Source organism: Salmo salar, chromosome ssa11 (assembly GCF_905237065.1).
Source record: "Salmo salar chromosome ssa11, Ssal_v3.1, whole genome shotgun sequence".
Taxonomy (NCBI): Eukaryota; Metazoa; Chordata; class Actinopteri; order Salmoniformes; family Salmonidae; genus Salmo; species Salmo salar.
This window is the reverse complement of record NC_059452.1, coordinates 88,050,615-88,068,225: the sequence shown is the minus strand read 5'-3', so window position 1 is coordinate 88,068,225 and position 17,611 is coordinate 88,050,615. Positions and strand designations below refer to the sequence as shown.

The following is a 17,611-nucleotide window of genomic DNA, read 5'->3' as shown; positions in this document are numbered from 1 at the left end:
GTAATTGCAATATAATCAATATATATCTACAGTGCATTCGTAAAATAGTCAGATCCCTTCACTTTTCCCTCATTTTTTTAATGTTACAAACTCAAGTATTCATGGGTAGGACGCTACAAGCTTGGCACACCTGTATTTGGGGAGTTTCTCCCATTCCTCTCTGCAGATCATCTCAGGCTCAGTCAGGTTGGATGGGGAGCGTCGCTACACAGCTATTTTCAGGTTTCTCCAGAGATGTTGGATCGGGTTCAAGTCCGGGCTCTGGTTGGGCCACTCAAGGACATTCAGAGACTTGTCCCGAAGCCACTCCTGCGTTGTCTTGGCTGTGTGCTTATGGTTGTTGTCCTGATGGAAGGTGAACCTTCGCTACAGTCTGAGGTCCTGATGACTGCCACCAACATGCATCACCGTAGGGATGGTGCCAGGTTTCTTCCAGATGTGACACTTGGCATTCAGGCTAAAGAGTTCCATCTTGGTTTCATAAGACCAGAGAATCTTGTTTCTCATGGTCTCAGAGTCTTTAGGTGCCTTATGGCAAACTCCAAGCAGGCTGTCATGTGCATTTTACTGAGGAGTGGCTTCCGTCTGAGAGATGGTTGTCCTTCTGGAAGGTTCTCCCATCTCCACAGAGGAACTCTAGAGATCATCGGCTTCTTGGACACCTCCCTGACCAAGGCCCTTCTCCCCCAATTGCTCAGTTTGACCGGGCGGCCAGCTCTAGGAAGAGTCTTGGTAGTTCCAAACTTCTTCCATTTAAGAATGATGGAGGCCACTGTGTTCTTGGGGGCCTTCAATGCTGCAGACATTTTTTGGTACCCTTCCCCAAATCTGTGCCTCAACACAATATTGTCTCTGCGCTATACGGACAATTCCTTCGACCTCATAGCTTGGTTTTTGCTCTAACATGCACTGTCAACTGTGAAACCTTATATAGACAGGTGTGTGCCATTCCAAATCATGTCCAAACAATTGAATTTACCACAGGTGGACTCCAATCAAGTTGAAGAAACATCTCAAAGATGATCATTGGAAACAGGATGCACCTCAGCTCAATTTCGAGACTCAGCAAAAGGTCTGAATACCTATGTAAATAAAGGTATTTCTGTTTTTTATTTTTAATAAATTAGAAAACATTTCTAGAAACCTGTTTTGGCTTTGTCATTATGGGGTATTGTGTGTAGATTGACGAGAAAAATAAATGATTTAATTAATTTTAGAATACGGCTGTAACATAACACAATGTGGAAAAAGGGAAGGGGTCTGAATACTTTCCGAATGCACTGTATCTATTTGCCATATTGTACACTGAGGAGGAACTGACAAAGTCAACACCAATTAGTCATTTGTTGAAGAACAATTATAGTTGTTTCACATTAGAAGAATGTTGGTTTTGTCCTGTGATGAGTTTGGGGTTTTAGCTTAACTCCTGTGTCTATAGCTCAACTCCTGTGTCTATAGCTCAACTCCTGTGTCCCTCACTACACACTCCAACAGACAAGTCACAACACCAATGACCAACACCATTCACATTGCATTACTCAGATGTTCATTTTCCATCATTATTTAGATCCAGCCATCATACAACAGGATGTATCATCATAGTCATAAACCAAGTCTATTAGGTGTATTTTTAAGCATACAATAGAACAGGCATCAGCCAGGGACAGACACAATTACAAGGATAGACAGGAGTGCGACAGCCAAGCCAACAGAGGTACAGAGGTCACCACGACAATAGTAAAACAGAAACAAACAAATAATACATTAGGACAACCTCATATTTTTCGAGCATAAACACATGAATAAATAAGCAGATATGTAGATCATAGCTGTCGATAAATCAATCACTGAATGCATGAGGTTAAAGGTCCAAGTCCTGGACAAACAAATGGTTGGTAGGGCGCATAGACGTAGAATCATGATTCTATTTCTATGGTAGGGAGGGAGGAATCCTTCTGGCTCAAGCATGCATCTATTTTGGCAAAAAGAACGGAGTCAAAAGAACCCAAAGTATCCCGGCGTAGTTTCAGTGTTTGACAGGTAGGGGGCAGGAGTCTTTCAGGAGTTTCCACATAGGCCTAATCGGGGAGCAGCGTATGGGTTTGAGTTTTCTCAGCTGTATCACACTGCAGTCTATATTGTATGACCATCTGATTTACAAACCTTTATGTCACATAAAAAGGCAGAAAGCATTTCCAGGTAATTCGTCTGCATACTCCCAGGCTCAGCAATATGACTAGCAAGTCCAGGGTTCTCTCAGCGGTTCTGGCTTCGTCTGATCCATACCCAGGCAGGTAGCCAGGCAGAGACATTATTTGGCAAACACATGAATGCTGACAAGTTAGATGAGAGGATGAGAGAGATAGATATACATCCACATTCATCCACTCTGACAGACACGCACGGATAAACAAACATGCATGGACACACACGCACAAGCATATGCGCACACGCGCACATGCACTCACACGAATGCACTGAAACACACACACAATCTCTCTCGTTATCTAATTCTCTCCTTCCTTCCATCGGCTCCTTTTTCACATCACATTCTCGAAGAGCTGCATGGATCTCATCATCATTTCATCCTGAGGGGAGAAGAGGAGAAAGACAGTAAGACAGAATGTTGCAGCTCGGATGGTTGAGGGGCAGCTCTCTGAGAACTGTTGGAGGATCTTGGATGGTTGGTGGCCTGGCGGTTGGGAGCTTGGGCCGGAGGCCGATAGGTCCCTGGTTCGGGTCCCCATTTTGACTTGGTGGGAGATCTGTCGACGTGCCCTTGGGCGAGGTGCTTGACCCTGGTTGCTCTTGTGGGTCGCTCTGGACAGGAGCCGGTTAGATGACTGAATGTAATGTAAATGTTGAGCAGCTTCACTGCACGTAGATTGTATGTTTTAATAATATTCAATAATAAAACAAATGTTTTAAAAATCTATAAAAACCTGTTTTCATTTTATCATTATGGGGTATTGTGTGTAGATTTATGATAATTTGTTTTATTTAATCCATTTTAGAATAAGGCTGTAATGTAACAAAATGTGGAAAAAGGGAAGGGGTCTGAATACTTCCCGAATGCACTGTGGACACCAACAGCAATATAAAATGTATAAACATGCATGTTCTATACATACCTCCTGGCATGCGACAATGAACTCCTCTAAAGTCACAACTCCAGCTTTGTTTTTATCCATTTTCTGTGGGAAGGGAAAAAGTGAGTGAAATGTACATTTTTAGGTAAGTATGAAATGATTATGTGGTTTAAACTGTTGTGCCCTACTAAGGGGTAGAGTATGCATGTGCTTTAATATTACATTATACTCTAGGATATCAAGCCACCTGGAAAAAAGCATCCACATGCTGTTTAGGGACATCTCCCTTGAGTGCAGGGTAGGTATATTTCCCCATCATGTCGTAAATGGCCCTCACAATCTCAGTCATCTCCTGAAACACATAAATACAAACTGTATTAAAACAAGATTACTTCATATGTGAATCTTTCAATATATAACTGACATGTAAATACAAACAGAGACCTCTCTGTTAATGTATCCATCGTTGTTGATGTCGTAAAGATGAAAAGTCCACTCCAGCTTCTCTCTCATAGTGCCCCGCAGCAGTGTAGACAGTCCCATTACAAACTCCTGAGAGAGTCACCACGTGAGCGAGATTAAAGATAAAATACTTAGTAAAGACTGAGTGATAACAGTAAATAAGATAGACATAATTCTTCATATTCCTTCATTTAAAGCAGGGGTCGGCAACAGGTGGCCCACGAGTGATTTCTTTCGGCGCCTGAAAGTTTTTAGTCGTTTTTAGTTTTTTGGGGGGGATTTTAGTTTTTTTAATTGAGGAAAAGAAAATGTTGAATTTAGGAAATCTGTTCCCAAGTATTCCCATGAATAAAAAAATATACATTGTGATTGTATCTCAATGTCATCAAGGTATGAATAAATTTTCATTTACAAATACAATCTATTTTTGGGCTTAGTTGTGGTCAATTTGCAGTGTACAAATTATTATAAATATGCTCTGGTCCCCCGTTCATCCGCTCCAACAAAAATCGCCCCACAGCTGAATCTAGTTGCCTCCCTTGATTTAAACTGTCCACTGAGTAATATTGATGGTGTTTGGTTTTTACCTCAAACTTAATGGATCCATTGTTTGTTGTGTCAAATGCATTGAAGAGATAATGAGCGTAAGTGCTGGCATCTGCAACACAACCAGATACAGGCATGATATTTTATAATCCCATAGTAGTGCTAGTAAATGAGTCCCAAACAAGTAAGTAAGGGCATGTTATGTGTCTAAATGAGAGGTATCTGGCTGTACTGTACCTCCATGGGGGAAGAACTGGGCGTAGATGTGTTTAAATGTTTCTTCATTCACCACTCCACTCGGACACTCCTGTGGAAACCATGTGAAAACACTATTTCAAGCTAAAATAATGCAGCTTCTTCTGGGTAACGGCCAGATCAACCAATCATTTACACTCGAATGGCACCACCCATGGTTACAGAGAATTAGCGTCAATCAAATCTGACAGCTAAATAACTGGAAATTAACTATCAATTTCCATATAACTTGTATGTGGGTGTATGTCAATGTGTAGGTGGGTATTTGAGCATGTGTGTATGTAGAGAATATATGTTTACATATATTTTATTTTCACAATGTTTGGTTTATATGGGTAATGCAGCATGTAATTGTTGCTATGGTGTATGATAGGCTTAGTTGTTCTGTCTGCAGGCCGTACAATCTGATTAGCACCATATGAAGTGATGAAGGCGCGAAGCTAAAATCATTTACATATTGGAGTCAGAGATGAAAGAGAACAGAGCTTTGACAAACACTTGTAAAGATGAGAATCAACATAAGCAGAAGTATACATAAGAGTGGCAGGGAGGTGGAACAAGCTCCCTCACGACGCCAGGACAGCGGAGTCAATCACCACCTTCCGTAGACACCTGAAACCCCACCTCTTTAAGGAATACCTGGGATAGGATATAGTAATCCTTCTAACCCCCCCCCCCAAAAAAAATATATAGATGTACTATTGTAAAGTGGTTGTTCCACTGGATATCATAAGGTGAATGCACCAATTTGTAAGTCGCTCTGGATAAGAGCGTCTGCTAAATGACGTAAATGTAAATGTAAATGAGAGAGATAGCGGAGTAAAGACAGGTAGAATGAGAGAGGAAAAGAAGATAAAGATAGACAGACAGTGAAGAAAGGGAGAAGGAGGGAGGAGGCTGTGCGTACATTCTTGAAGCCGCGGTAGAGGATCTGTAGCTCTCTCTTGGTGAAGTTGGTCTGGGCCTCCAACTGCTCCAGACCCTCAGGCCTGTGACACACCATGGTCATCTCCAACTCATCATCAATCTTGTCTAGAGAGAGAGAGAGAGAGAGAGAGAGAGAGAGAGAGAGAGAGAGAGAGAGAGAGAGAGAGAGAGAGATAGGGAGGGAGAGAGATAGGGAGGGAGAGAGATAGGGAGGGAGAGAGAGAGAGAGGGAGAGAGAGAGAGAGAGAGAGAGAGAGAGAGAGAGAGAGATTAATTGTGTGTTTATATAAGGGACAGATCGAAATGTATTGTGGGGAGGGGCTGTTACAACTTAATGTGTCATAAAAAAATGCGCCCCCCCTCCCTAACGCAAAATATATTTTCACAAGACCCTCCCCTTGTAGAGTAAAATAAATGGAACACCCTCCCGCCATAGAATTAATTACAAATAATGTTTACGATCACAAAAACAATAACTGTAGTAACCCTATGTTTATAAATGCGGATATCAACTTCACCACTTCAGCAAGCTTTTGTGGAACAGTTGATGCCACACGGGGCTACAGGCCAGAAGGTTGGGGGTTCGCCAACCACCAGAGATGAGCTCACTCTCTCTGCCTGTTTCATTACACTACGATCAGAGCCGGCTGCCGACAATGATCAGCTAAGGGGAAATCAGATTTTCAGCTACAAAATCTGATTTTAAACCTAACCCTAGCCTTAACCCTAAGCACACCGCTAATCCTAATGCCTAACCCTAACCTTAAATGAAGACCAAAAAGCAAATGTTTGATTTCATGAATTTTTACAATATAGCCAATTTTGACTTTGCAGCTGGCCCATCTAGTGGAAATTACTTCGTTCTGCCTCCTGGACAAGACTCCTCCCAATAAACATCAGCCTGGGCCTCCTGGGTGGTGCAGTTGTCTAAGGCACTGTATCACAGTGCTAGCTGTGCCACTAGCGATCCTGGTTCGAGTCCAGGCACTGTCGCAGCTGGCTGCGACTGGGAGACTCATGGGGTGGCACACAATTTGCCCAGCGTCGTCCGGGTTTGGGGAGGGTTTGGCCGGCCGGAATGTCCTTGTCCCATCACGCTCTAGCAACTCCTGTGGCGGGTCGGTCGCCAGGTGTACAGTGTTTCCTCCGACACATTGGTGCGGCTGGCTTCTGGGTTAAGTGGGCATTGTGTCAAGAAGCAGTGCAGCTTGGCTGGGTTGTGTTTCGGAGGACGCACGTCAACCTGCAGGGAGGGAGGAGGGACGAGAGGTATTGCAAATTGGACTCCTCCATTGACTTGGGGAACTGTACTGATGGTAACTTTGTGCTTTGGGTGCCAGAGATAGATGGATGTTGGGTAATGATGTGATGAGCTGGTGTCCTCTCAGGGGGTGTTGTTTATCACTCAGACAGCCTCTGGTCTACTGAAGGAGAGGAAACAGACACATCAGTGCTCCTCTCAGAACACACATAGGGGTGTCACGCACCCCAAAAATCTGAGGAGGCACAAAGTATGTGAGGATGGCTCAGGGGTGGTCCGGGTACCCCTCCCTGTCCGTAAATTGGAGAATTTGGCATTTTCAAAAAGCTCTTTCCTACAATCTCGAGCCATTATCATTATGCTTAATTCTATGTAAAAAATACACTATGTCTATTTTTCTGCATATCTGAGCATACCTCTTGAGCTGCCTGTATCCGACTGGTGGTTCTATTTTTTAAGAAACTAAATATGCTTCTCTGCATCGCTGCTAAAATCTGGGTAAAAGATTGAAAGGAATGTGAGTCTTATTCTGTACATTTAGTTATTGTTTTTCTAAAGTCTACCAACCTTTCCAGCAGGCATGCCAGCTAAGATACAATAGTTAGACTAGCTACCCACTGGGCACAGACATCAATTCAAAGTCTATTCCACATTGGTTCAACGTAATTTCATTGAAATGAGGTGGAAACAATGCTGATTCAACCAGTGTGTGCCCAGTGAGTACCTACTCTGACTTGATTGATAGCCTGAAATGGCTTCTTGGTAGCTAATTATGAGGTTGGGCGATCTTTATATACAGTCCAACTGTTAGGAGAGGGAAACTGCTGAGGGGGGAAAAGACCACATTGGAATGACTAGGAGGGCAAACAGTTTGTGGCATAGATGTGAAGGGTCCCTGATGATGCCGCGCCCTATGCAGCTTGCGCTGGAGGTCTACGATGGCAGGGAGCTGGGAGCATTCTGACTAACAGCACCACAGTGTGGTTTGGCGGATGCTCCGTGGCCGACCGGAAGGCCCGGCAACGGATGGTGAAAACCGCCCAGCACATCACTGGTGCCCAGCTCCCTGCCATCGTAGAACTCCAGCGCAAGCAGTGTCTGCATAGGGCGCGCGGCATCATCAGGGACACTTCATATCCATGCCACAAACTGTCCTGCTACCATCAGGCAGGCGGTACAGGTCTCTACGTTCCTGCACTAGCAGGCTCAAGAACAGTTTCTTTCCAGCTGAACTCTGTGACATGGCACTAGCCATATTCACCCGCCCACCGCTTAGTACTGCCTCTCAGTGACCTTGTTGCATTACTCTCTATGCACTCTTCACGGTACTACTGGACTCTGATATTGCTTTGCAAAGTCTGATTAAGGACGTTATTCAGTTATACATGTACATGTCTACCTCGGTAACCTCATTGCTGCTATTCCTGCATTTCAGTTGCATGCCTCCTTGCACTTTCAATTTGCCTTCATTGCACATTTAGACTTGCCATTTGTACTTGCCATTTGCCTTCATTGCACATTTATACATCCCACTTAATGATATACATTGTAATTAATTGTTTCACTTGTACAGTTAAAATGTTAAAGTTGAATCTAATCTAATCTATACACTCACATATGCATGTGCTCACCCACACATGCACATGCACACACACACACACACACACACACACACACACACACACACACACACACACACACACACACACACACACACACACACACACACACACACACACACACACACACACACACACAGGGTGCGAGGGAGGGAAAGGGTGCTAGGGAGGGACAAAATGAAAGAAATGAGACTGATGCAGAGGAAATGGAGCATGTGGAAGGTGGTACTTTGCAGAGTTAGTCAGTGAGCCCCCCCCCCATCATTCAGACTGAAAAGACTTACTGACTGCTGTACTGACCTTCCCGTAACTCCTAATGAGCCACACTTGACAGATCTTACTGCATCACAATGGGTGTCTGTCTGTACGTCTTGGGTATAACTCATAATTACAGCAGAATCTGACAAAACTTTAATCCCCCTACAGCTGTGTCTTAAGGGCCCTACACACTTCACACAAACTCAGAGATAGAGCGTCGCTTTCACACATAGTTCTACATACTTTTGTGTGGTAAGAATTTGGGAACGGACCATATATGACGCTCCATCGCTCTGTTTGCGTGAAGTGTGGAGTGGCCTTTAGTGCCTCGCTCCTACACGCAGCTCCATGGTAATAGGTCCCTTAACACACTGTGTAATTACCACTCTACCATCCTGGACATCCTTGCTGGATAGACTTTTCTTTATCCTTTGAATCCATTTGTGCAGTACAGCTCATATTGAATCTTGATATATTGTGTTTTGGTTGTTAGAGGGTTAAGTCCTCTGCTCATTACTGTATCAGGGAGACTTGATTTAATTTGAATCCATACTTGAACTGATCAAATGAGGATGTTAGTGAATTCAGATCACGTATCAGTACCAAACAGTGGCGGACAGTGCCGTTTAAGATGAGGGAGGACGATTTATTTTTAATGAGCATGGCCTTATTTCTATTACAGCATATTGGATGACTTTCATTCATATTCCATTCATGATACTACATGATGCTAGAATTTTCCCTGTATCCATCCTGAGGTTGCTACAACCTAGCCTATGAATGAAAGTTTACAACGTAGGTGCACACAGGTCGAGAGACAAATTTGAGGTGACAGACAGTGACACATGGACAGACAGTGACATTCAATACAGTCTTGCACACTCTGCCTGCATCTAGCTGATATAGGGTGTAATCATTAGTCCAACAGTTTCAAACAAGAGTTTCTATTGGACAAATTCAGGTATGTTTATCCCCATTTTGTTCCGTTTGCTTCCGTTTAAGAAACGTTTTTCAACAGAATCAGCAAAATGAATACACCTCTGGTCACACGTAAACACAGTTCACTTTCATAGCAGGCACGTTGTAGTCATTCTTGTATCTATGCGCTCTCCTCTCACTTCTTCACTTCGCTTGTGGACTTCAATGCACAACATATCAGCTGTATGTGACTGTCAAAAAAACCTTTCCAAGCCAAACCGTTACACACAGCTTACATCGTTGTCACCATTAGCTAAAGTAATGTCATAGTCAGCATGGCTAATGGGACCAAAACATTAGTCAACCCGCTACATTCATACAGTAACGTTACAGTGTACAGTCAGTAAGCAGTTACACCGGCAGGCCCCATTGCAATATATTTGTAAAACCAAAAGCTTACATTGACTTGGAAGAGTTACAATGCTGTGTTGGAAAGTCATACTGAGCTAGCTAACATATAATCCCTCTGTTTAATCAGGGTGTTCCAGAAGGGTAAACTAGCTAGCTGCATTTGCTAGCTAAGTAACGTTAAGTGAAACTGAAAGTAAAAAAGAAAGTACTAGCTAGCTGTAGCTTATGATTTCAGTACTAGATTCATTCTCTGATCCTTTGATTGGGTGGACAACATGTCAGTTCATGCTGCAAGAGCTCTGATAGGTTGGAGGACGTCCTCTGGAAGTTGTCATAATTACTGTGTAAGTCTATGGAAGGGGGTGAGAACCATGAGCCTCCTAGGTTTTGTCTTGAAGTCAATGTACCCAGAGGAGGACGGAAGCTAGCTGTACTCCGGCTACACCATGGTGCTACCCAACAGAGTGCTGTTGAGGCTACTGTAGACCTTCATTGCAAAATGTGTTTTAATCAATTATTTGGTGATGTGATTATATTTAGTATAGTTTTATCTAAAAACAATAACTTTAAAAATATTTTTCCTATTTTTATTTTTATGAAATTTGCTGAGGAGGATGGTACCTCCTCTGAGGAGCCTCCACTGGTACGAAAACTAATCATGCAGTTGAAGAGGACAGATTACAGGTTTATGATCATCTGGATTAAAGATGATGAGATAATGAAGCGTACACGTTAGAGGGCTCTTCTTCAAGAGACAGACTTCACACACTCACCACAGACTCATTCTCACAAAGACACTCCTTCCTCACTAACTTTGTTACGAGAGATATCTTTATCACACTATGTGAAGTTAATTTACTGTGATTGCTGTGAAATTGGCAAATTCTTAAAACGACTGCTGAGAATTTATCCACCTTCTCTATCCTGGTCCCCCTCTCTTCCAATATTGGTTATTCTACTCTTCTTGTTTTAATTTCCACTTTACCTTTTGGTCAATAAATACACTCTCTCAATCCTTCAATCCTTCTCACCAATCTCTCTATCAATCTTTCTCTCGCTCACTGTCGGAATCTCTGACATTTTAGACATTTATTTTTGTCATGGAGACAGACAGATTTCCAACCTGTTTTGAACACAGGCACTAATTGAATACATGTATTAAAAAGATTAACATGTAAACCAGCAAAGCGCATGCGTAAGACCTCCTCCCACGTAAACCAACATTGGTAAGGAGAGCTTCACTGAATGCGTGTGTGGCTGGCTTATTGTTCTGTGTGTTTATCAACTGTCAGCCTGACTGAACAAGATTTTCATCATGGATACTGACAGGCTATTTACTATAAAACTCTGCAGCATACACACACCTCAGAAAGCCCTTGCCTTGCTGCAGATAACTAGCTACTCCTATAACACAAACAGGCACACACACACACTCACACCACACATACCAGTAATCATGAAAAAGAGTACAGAGGACAACCTGAATAACATCAGTTAATTACTTATAGAGTAATTAACACAGAGCTAGGGAAAGGGGAGAGAGATAAAGTGGGAATGAAAGAGGATGAAAAGAGGGTAGGAAATAGTGGGTGGTAGGACGGAGTGAATGTGTGAAAAAGAAGAAAGCTGTAGTGATGAAGAAAAAAAGAGGGAGAGAGTGAAAGAGAGGAGAGGACGACACAAACACATGGAGGCAGAGAACAATAGAGGAATCCAGTTTACACTCTTAGAAAAAGGTTTCCAAAAGGGTTATTTGTTTGTCCCCATAGGAGAACCATTTTTGGTTCTAGGTAGAACCCTTTTGGGTTCCATGTAGAACCCTCTGTGAAAGGGGTTCTACCTGGAACCCAAAAGTGTTCTACCTGGAACCAAAAAGGGTTCTTCAAAGGGTTCTCCTATGGGCACAGCCAAAGAACCCTTTCAGGTTTCTACTGTAGGTAGCTCCTTTTTTTCTAAGAGTGTTTGGAAGATGGGACAGGGATGAGAAGAACCGGGTGGAAGATTTAGAAACAGAGAATGAGAACCTCATCAGACCGAGCCCAGCAGGATGGTGAGGGAACATACCTTCATTCTGCTCAGCCTGGTTACATGGAGAAACCAGCTTGGCCTCTCAATTCTAACATGGCCTCAATGCTTTTATCCTACACAACTACAATACTGACACAACTACAGTCTGATTACTAATGCACAACATAGCCTACATAACATAGCCTACATAGCCTACACAACATAGCCTAGAGCTTCAAAACCATATATCACTGCAAAAATAAAAACAATTAACTGAAAGACAAACATTCCCATTACTGAGTCCCATGGCGACAGGACCAAATAAAACCTCTGTGGAAATAGGTCTGGACACAGGTTTGTGGGTAAATCAGACAGTCAGAGAGAATGTCAGAGATGAGTACATAATGAGTAAGGGTCTACATCCCCAAGGCGGCACGAGGTGACTGTGTATCTGACATGCTGTAAGCACCTCTGTGTCACACAGTCCATCTCTCCTCCCCAGTAGAAAAACACAGTCCATCTCTCCTCCCCAGTAGAAAAACACAGTCCATCTCTCCTCCCCAGTAGAAAAACACAGTCCATCTCTCCTCCCCAGTAGAAAAACACAGTCTATTTCTCCTCCCCAGTAGAAAAACACAGTCCATCTCTCCTCCCCAGTAGAAAAACACAGTCCATTTCTCCTCCCCAGTAGAAAAACACAGTCCATCTCTCCTCCCCAGTAGAAAAACACAGTCCATCTCTCCTCCCCAGTAGAAAAACACAGTCCATCTCTCCTCCCCAGTAGAAAAACACAGTCCATCTCTCCTCCCCAGTAGAAAAACACAGTCCATCTCTCCTCCCCAGTAGAAAAACACAGTCCATCTCTCCTCCCCAGTAGAAAAACACAGTCCATCTCTCCTCCCCAGTAGAAAAACACAGTCCATCTCTCCTCCCCAGTAGAAAAACAAGCTGTCTGAAGAAGCTTTTTCTCTCACAAACTGCTGAAGGGGATTGGATGTGTTAGTGATGGTCAAATGATTTACTATGTGTTGCCAAGTGGTTTTTGAGATTAATCTGAATATATCACTGCGTCTAATCTCTGGGAAGCAAGGTCACATGATCAAAACTAACATCAGTCCTAATCACTGACGGGATTTTAATCAAGGAGATCAATCCTCCTAGTTGATTGCCCATGAGATTATGTATACATGTAGAATTGGCAACCCTAGCCCCAAGCCATAACTAATATAGTATTAAAATGTTTTAGATTGTCAACAGTTTGGAAATGGTCGCGGTGTGTCCCCCCAAAAACAATTGAAAGTTGGAATAGTAGATTGGATAGTGCATCATCAGTTTTACTCTGGTCATGTTAGTCATTGCATAACTTAGAGAGCTATTTATAACTTGTCAAAAATGTCCAGATCAAGAAGCCATAGCTAGGTTTTTTAGCCCATAGATTTTGTAGTAACGTTCGAGTCGCTCAAATATTACATGAATACACATTAGACATGGAAAAAAGTATAGAAATGCAAGAAAATTACCTTAAAACTGCTAAATGTTCTCTGCACCCCATGACAAAATGTGTCGAATTGCAGGAAATAAGCCTTAAACCTGCAATTTTTTCGCTCTGCCAACAAGAGGGGTGTGAACAGTTTATGTCATGAACAGTGCTTGTGCCCATAGAAATAGATGTGGGCCGCAGGATCTTTTCCAACGCTGGAAGGGGGGACTGAGTGAAAAAGTTTGGGAACCCTGCTCCATAACATAGCGCCATAACTTCATCATCCATCCAATAGGCACCACAGAGTATTGTTCACATTCCCCTTATGCCCCCACAACCCTGCAGTCTCCATGACAACGGCCCTCTCAAGCATACGGAAAGGAAGAGTTATGAGATGTGAGCAGAGTGCTAATGTACATGCTCACACACAAACACACCCACACACACTCTTTCTCTACCGAGTACACATGCATGCGTATCTGTGCACACACAAGCAAGAGCTCACGCACGTACACACAGTGTAATGAAAAACCATTGAGTCATGGGCAATGATTCTGAACCCTGTCTTTCTCAAGGGCATCTCTCAACCATGACCGTGGTACAGCCACGTGCACCACAGCAAGAAATGACATATTTCACAGTCTCCCCTGATCACTGTTCCTCAGTCTCCTCTGTTTAAACTTATGTGTTAGCAATGCTATCCATCTCTCTCTCCTTTTTTTTCTGTTAGTCAGTCTCACTCTTTCATTTTCTCTGTTGTGCCGTGCCGTCCCCTGATTTCTCATTTTGTCTACACTTGTTAATGTACAATCATTAGGGTAGCACGAGTGGAACTCATTCCTGTATGTTTGTCTGTCAGCAGTAATGGAATTCATTTATGTGGGACTATTGTACTTTGTCTGTCTCCTTATTGACTTATCTGTCTGTCTGTCTATCAGACATATTAGAGAAGGTAAACCTTTGTGAAGCCCACAAGTATAATGCAATATAATGTTGCAAAGAAAGCAGTCTAAGACTTGTTCTAAGCAAGAAGATCTCCCTTATATTGTGATTTTATCATCTCATTGTGATGAGTTATGATCTGAATCGATAATCATTGACCATCAGATTTAAACAATGAAGTCACAGAGAACGATCCAATAGATTATAATATCATATCATTGTACATGCCAGCTTTAAGTATGTGTCTTACTATAGGGACTAAGACATGTCACAGCCATGCTGATGGTTATTCACTCAGGCATGAGTGTGTAGTTCAGGTGCTCTATTCTGTTTGGTTGTCCCTCTATGAGTCTTGTCTTTCTAGTTTGTCGTTCTCTGTCTCTCTCTCCTCGTCTCTCTGGTCTGTCTGTCTGTCTCTCTGGTCTGTCTGTCTGTCTGTCTGTCTGTCTGTCTGTCTGTCTGTCTGTCTGTCTGTCTGTCTGTCTGTCTGTCTGTCTGTCTGTCTGTCTGTCTGTCTGTCTGTCTGTCTGTCTGTCTGTCTGTCTCTGTCTGTCTGTCTGTCTGTCTGTCTGTCTGTCTGTCTGTCTGTCTGTCTGTCTGTCTGTCTGTCTGTCTGTCTGTCTGTCTGTCTGTCTGTCTGTCTGTCTGTCTGTCTGTCTGTCTGTCTGTGTCTCTCTGTCTGTCTGGTTGATGTTGTTGACGTACCTCTGGACGGTCGTCTCCTCTGCTTGGTCTGCATGGTCAAAGTGCCCACCACTGCGCCCATGTTGTCGCCGTGAAAACCTGCTTGTTCAAACAAATGGCTGAGCAGTCCTCTTCTCTCTATTTCTCTTCCCTTTTCTGTTCTCCTCCCTCCCTATCTCTCTGAATAAGCCCCTGCCCCCCTCCTGTCTCGTCTCTCAGTCTGGTCCACGTTGGGTCTCTCTATGGTGGTGCCCCCGTTCCTTTACCGTTGTTTCTGTGTGAATGAAAGATAGCTCAAATTCTCCTTCCCCAAACACACACAAGCTGCTCCTGCTTCTCCATGCCCCTCCCACCCTTCTCTCCACTCCTCGGTCACCGCTCTCTCTCTTTCCCTCTTTTTCACTCTCCATTCCTCCTTCCTTCCTTCCCTTTCCCTGCCTCCATCCTTCCCTTCCACCCTCTACCTCTCTCTCCATACCCTGTTGTTATGCAGTGTCAATAACTGTTGCTGTGCTCACACCCCCATACTAGTGAATGGTATGGATGTAGAGTATGTAAGGCTGAGAGTGTTCCATACTGTCCACATTTCACCATGGTGCTGCGTCTTCTCTCCTACTGACCTTCCCTCCATGTCTACCCTATGACAGAGTGGAATATCTAAAGCTAAGTGGGCCTCTCCTCCTGTTACCTTAGAGCTCTCTGTATTTCTAATCCCCTCTAACAGCACAAATGCACACACACACACACACACATGCACGCACGCACGCACACACACACACACGGGGATAAGTGAGAAGCGATTATGTGAAAGATTACCTTTAAAATACGTCTCTGCTCCTATTTTTGCATGATTGCTTCGACATATGGCAGTGTCCTGCCTTGGTGTTGCATGTTATGTGTATTTTGCCTGAGAACAGCATGTCAGTGACAGCTAGGAGGAATGAGAAGGGGAGATGTGGATTCTTCATTTCATGAGAAAAAAGATAATGATGGAAATTATAATGACGACTGATTTTATGTAAAAACGTAGACACAATCCCATGCACCCTCCCACACACGTACGCATGCAAACACACACTCACGTATACAGGCGTGCACATGCTGTGTGTGTGTCTCAGAGGGCAACCCAGTTCCTCCAGCTGGAGTGTCCTTCTCTATCTCTAACGGTCTGTATAAATAGCTGCTTGTTTTTGGTCTGACGTTTGCTCTCATTAAGTCCCATTAAGCCGTCATTGTAAATAAGAATTTCTTCTGAACTGACTTGCCTAGTTAAATATAGGTTAAATCATTTTTTTATCAATTAAGTGAGAGGGTTCACATGACCCCAGAGAGAGAGAGAGAGAGAGAGAGAGAGAGAGAGAGAGAGAGAAGTAGAAGGAGGGATATGGGAAAAGAAGGAGAGGGAGGGGATATATGTGCGAGAGCAGAGGGGGGATGTTCTTCAAGTCAAATCAAAACTTCACATCTTAATTAATTATAAGAAAAACTAACTTTTTTTGAGGACTGAGATTCCAGTTCCTCCCAATGATGGTGAATTTCTGGCTGCAGAGCACAGTGCTGCCTATTATAGACTAATACAGTCTTTCCTCTGCACATGACGGGATTCTGCACAACCCTATCTCTGTTGCATTCCAGGGGTGAATATTGTTTTGAATAACTGTCATGGTTCTACATGCTGAGGAAATATATAAGTAACTGCATTATTATGATGGGCACAATTAGTATTCAGAGAGGGGGAATAGGGAGAGAAGAGAAATAGAGAGGGGGTAATATCAAATACAATTTGATTTGTCACATGCCCCAAATACAACAGGTACCTTACCGTGAAATGCTTACTTACAAGCCCTTAACCAACAATACAGTTAAGAAAATATTTACTAAATAAACTAAAGTAATAAATAAAAGAACAATAACAAGGCTATATACAGGGTCAATGTGCAGGGGTTAGTGGAGGTAATTTGTACATGTAGGCATGGGGTAAAGTGAATATGCATAGATAATAGCCAGCAAGCAGCAGCAGTGGCAATTTAAAATAGTCTGGATGAAAATGTCATTAATTGTTCAGCAGTCTTATGGTTTGGGGGTAGAAGCTGTTAAGGAGCCTTTTGGACCTAGACTTGGTGCTCCGGTATCACTTGCCATGCAGTAACAGAGAGAACATTCCATGACTTGGGTGACTGGAGTCTTTGACAATTTTTTGGGCCTTCCTCTGATACTGCCTAGTGTATAGGTCCTAGATGGCAAGAAGTGATGGTGTTGGTGGTGGTAATGATGGTGTTGGAGTCATGCTTTGCCACACAATCTTGGGTGAACAGGGAGTACAGGATGGGACTAAGCACACTGAGGGGCCCCTGTGTTGAGGATCAGCGTGGCAGATGTGTTGTTGCTTACCCTTACCACCTGAGAGCGGACCGTCAGAAAGTCCAGGATCCAGTTGCAGAGGGAGGTGTTTAGTCCCAGGTTCCTTAGCTTAGTGATGAGCTTCTTGGGCACTATGGTGTTGAACACTGTGCTGTAGTCAATGAGCAGCATTCTCACATAGGTGTTCCTTTTGTCCATGTGGGAAAGGGCAGCGCGGAGTGCAATTGAGATTGCATCATCTGTGGATCTGTTGGGGTGGTATTTGAATTGGAGTGGGTCTAGGGTTTCCAGGATGATGGTGTTGATGTGAGCCATGACCAGCCTTTCACAGCACTTCATGGCTACTGATATGAGTGCTACGGGCGGTAGTCATTTAGGCAGGTTATCTTCG

At 43.3% G+C, this 17,611-nt stretch overlaps 1 protein-coding gene across 2 annotated transcripts in view; it reads right to left on the bottom strand.

Annotated features, from left to right (window-relative positions):
- Positions 1-1,529: 1,529 nt before the first annotated feature.
- LOC106563177 (Kv channel-interacting protein 1) overlaps positions 1,530-17,611 on the bottom strand; it is an 81,746-nt gene continuing 65,664 nt past the window's right edge. The window contains exons 1-8 of one of the 2 annotated variants that reach the window (XM_014128484.2): positions 14,881-15,239; positions 5,260-5,384; positions 4,335-4,404; positions 4,139-4,209; positions 3,534-3,641; positions 3,337-3,441; positions 3,132-3,194; positions 1,530-2,588 (exon numbers count right to left, since the gene is read on the bottom strand). In XM_014128484.2, the coding sequence (XP_013983959.1) occupies positions 2,541-2,588; positions 3,132-3,194; positions 3,337-3,441; positions 3,534-3,641; positions 4,139-4,209; positions 4,335-4,404; positions 5,260-5,384; positions 14,881-14,941 (651 nt within the window). In that variant the 5' untranslated portion in view covers positions 14,942-15,239 and the 3' untranslated portion in view covers positions 1,530-2,540. Of the gene's footprint in view, positions 2,589-3,131; positions 3,195-3,336; positions 3,442-3,533; positions 3,642-4,138; positions 4,210-4,334; positions 4,405-5,259; positions 5,385-14,880; positions 15,240-17,611 lie in introns of those variants that run through there. The other variant, XM_014128483.2, reaches the window with a different exon arrangement.